At 28.2% G+C, this 1502-nt stretch overlaps 1 protein-coding gene and 1 long non-coding RNA gene across 2 annotated transcripts in view; one reads left to right on the forward strand and one right to left on the reverse strand.

Annotated features, from left to right (window-relative positions):
* The window catches only part of LOC110270840, a 25182-nt gene that overhangs the window by 5958 nt on the left and 17722 nt on the right, over nt 1-1502 (reverse strand). The window lies entirely within an intron of this gene.
* Nucleotides 1159-1502, forward strand: part of LOC107638245 (stilbene synthase 3-like) — a 1605-nt gene continuing 1261 nt past the window's right edge. The window contains exon 1 of the mRNA XM_016341421.2: nt 1159-1426. Within this exon, the coding sequence (XP_016196907.1) occupies nt 1249-1426 (178 nt within the window). The 5' untranslated portion in view covers nt 1159-1248. The remainder of the gene's footprint in view (nt 1427-1502) is intronic.

The raw sequence follows: 1502 nt of genomic DNA on the forward strand, positions 1-1502 counted from the left end.
ATAATTTACTTTACTGATATATCTTAAACAAATGTATTATTGCAATATTTTTTTTTAAAAGCATCGTAAAATTAGAAAAATGTTATTTAGCCAATAAATTATCAATTTTTAATTAGTTTTTAAATTTAATATATTAATTACATTAATTTTTATAAACCCACTTTCCAATTTTTTAAAAAACTAATAACACCCTAATTAGCTATCAGATTTTAACTCCTTATTTAAACTATTGCGGTTTCCTTAAACTACATCAAACTCTCTTTTTGTACTGTTTTTCTTGTTGTAAAATATCTATCTAATAAAAACTATAAAGTAATATAGTCAATTATGTTATTGTTTAATTTGGTCAAGAAGCAAGAGTAATTAATTAATACCAGACTCATATGTGGTGGTAAACTCCATTGTATCCACCAAACTCCTCACACGCCCAGTCAAACTAACATTATGTTCACTTTGAATAATGAAGTTTAATTTATATAAAAAATGATAACATCACCATCACTTATAAATATTTTAATTAATTAATAAATAACACAAACATTTTTGCTTCGAAGAGATTTCTACATGACATAGATAAATGGTACTAACGAAGCATGTGCTGTCCAACTGTCTACTGCATCTGTTCAAATAGCCTCACATATATAAAATTTTAGGTGGATACTCAGTTACACTCGACTTCACGTGAAGTTAATAATTGAGAGCCATTAAATAATTTAACTGATTTGACTAAATTTTTATTGTGAAATCCTTCATCATGAACTAAACTGTGTGTTGAACACAACTATGGCCATTTACAAAACGTCAATGACGTTTTGTGTTTCTTCAATTAAAATAATATTTTTTTAACAAAACGTCAGTGACTTTTTGTTCTTTGATGATTAAAAAATTTTTTTTATTACAAAACGTTAGTGACGTTTTGTGCTACTACCACAATCCTGTAGAACACCAAAATCATCAAATATTTTTGTATTTCACATTAAAATTATCCATATATAAAAATTTTAGCCACAATCTGAGCCGCCATCCACACACAATAATGACAATAATGACAATAATGAGCACGTTTTATGTATATGTTCCAATTCGACCATTTAATTCCAAATATGCCCCTAATCTGATGCATATAAATATCCCTCCTCTCCTTGTCTAAGTCTTCACCAAAATATCAAACTACATAGCTAATAAGCTTTGCTATTCCAAAGAACATAGCGAAGCTTTGCTATCGAAAAAACACAACTAATAGAAAAGATGGTATCTGTGAGTGAGATCCGCAATGGTCAAAGAACAGAAGGTCCTGCAACTGTATTGGCGATTGGCACAGCAAATCCATCAAATTGTGTCGATCAGAGCACATATGCTGATTACTATTTCAGAATAACTAATAGCGAGCACATGACTGATCTCAAGAAAAAATTTCAGCGTATTTGTATGTATTTTTATTATGTGTTTTAGTTTTGTTTTATTAAATATTTATCAAAAAAAAAATTATTGTTTTACTTTCA

This window comes from Arachis ipaensis, chromosome B04 (genome assembly GCF_000816755.2).
Source record: "Arachis ipaensis cultivar K30076 chromosome B04, Araip1.1, whole genome shotgun sequence".
Lineage (NCBI taxonomy): Eukaryota > Viridiplantae > Streptophyta > Magnoliopsida > Fabales > Fabaceae > Arachis > Arachis ipaensis.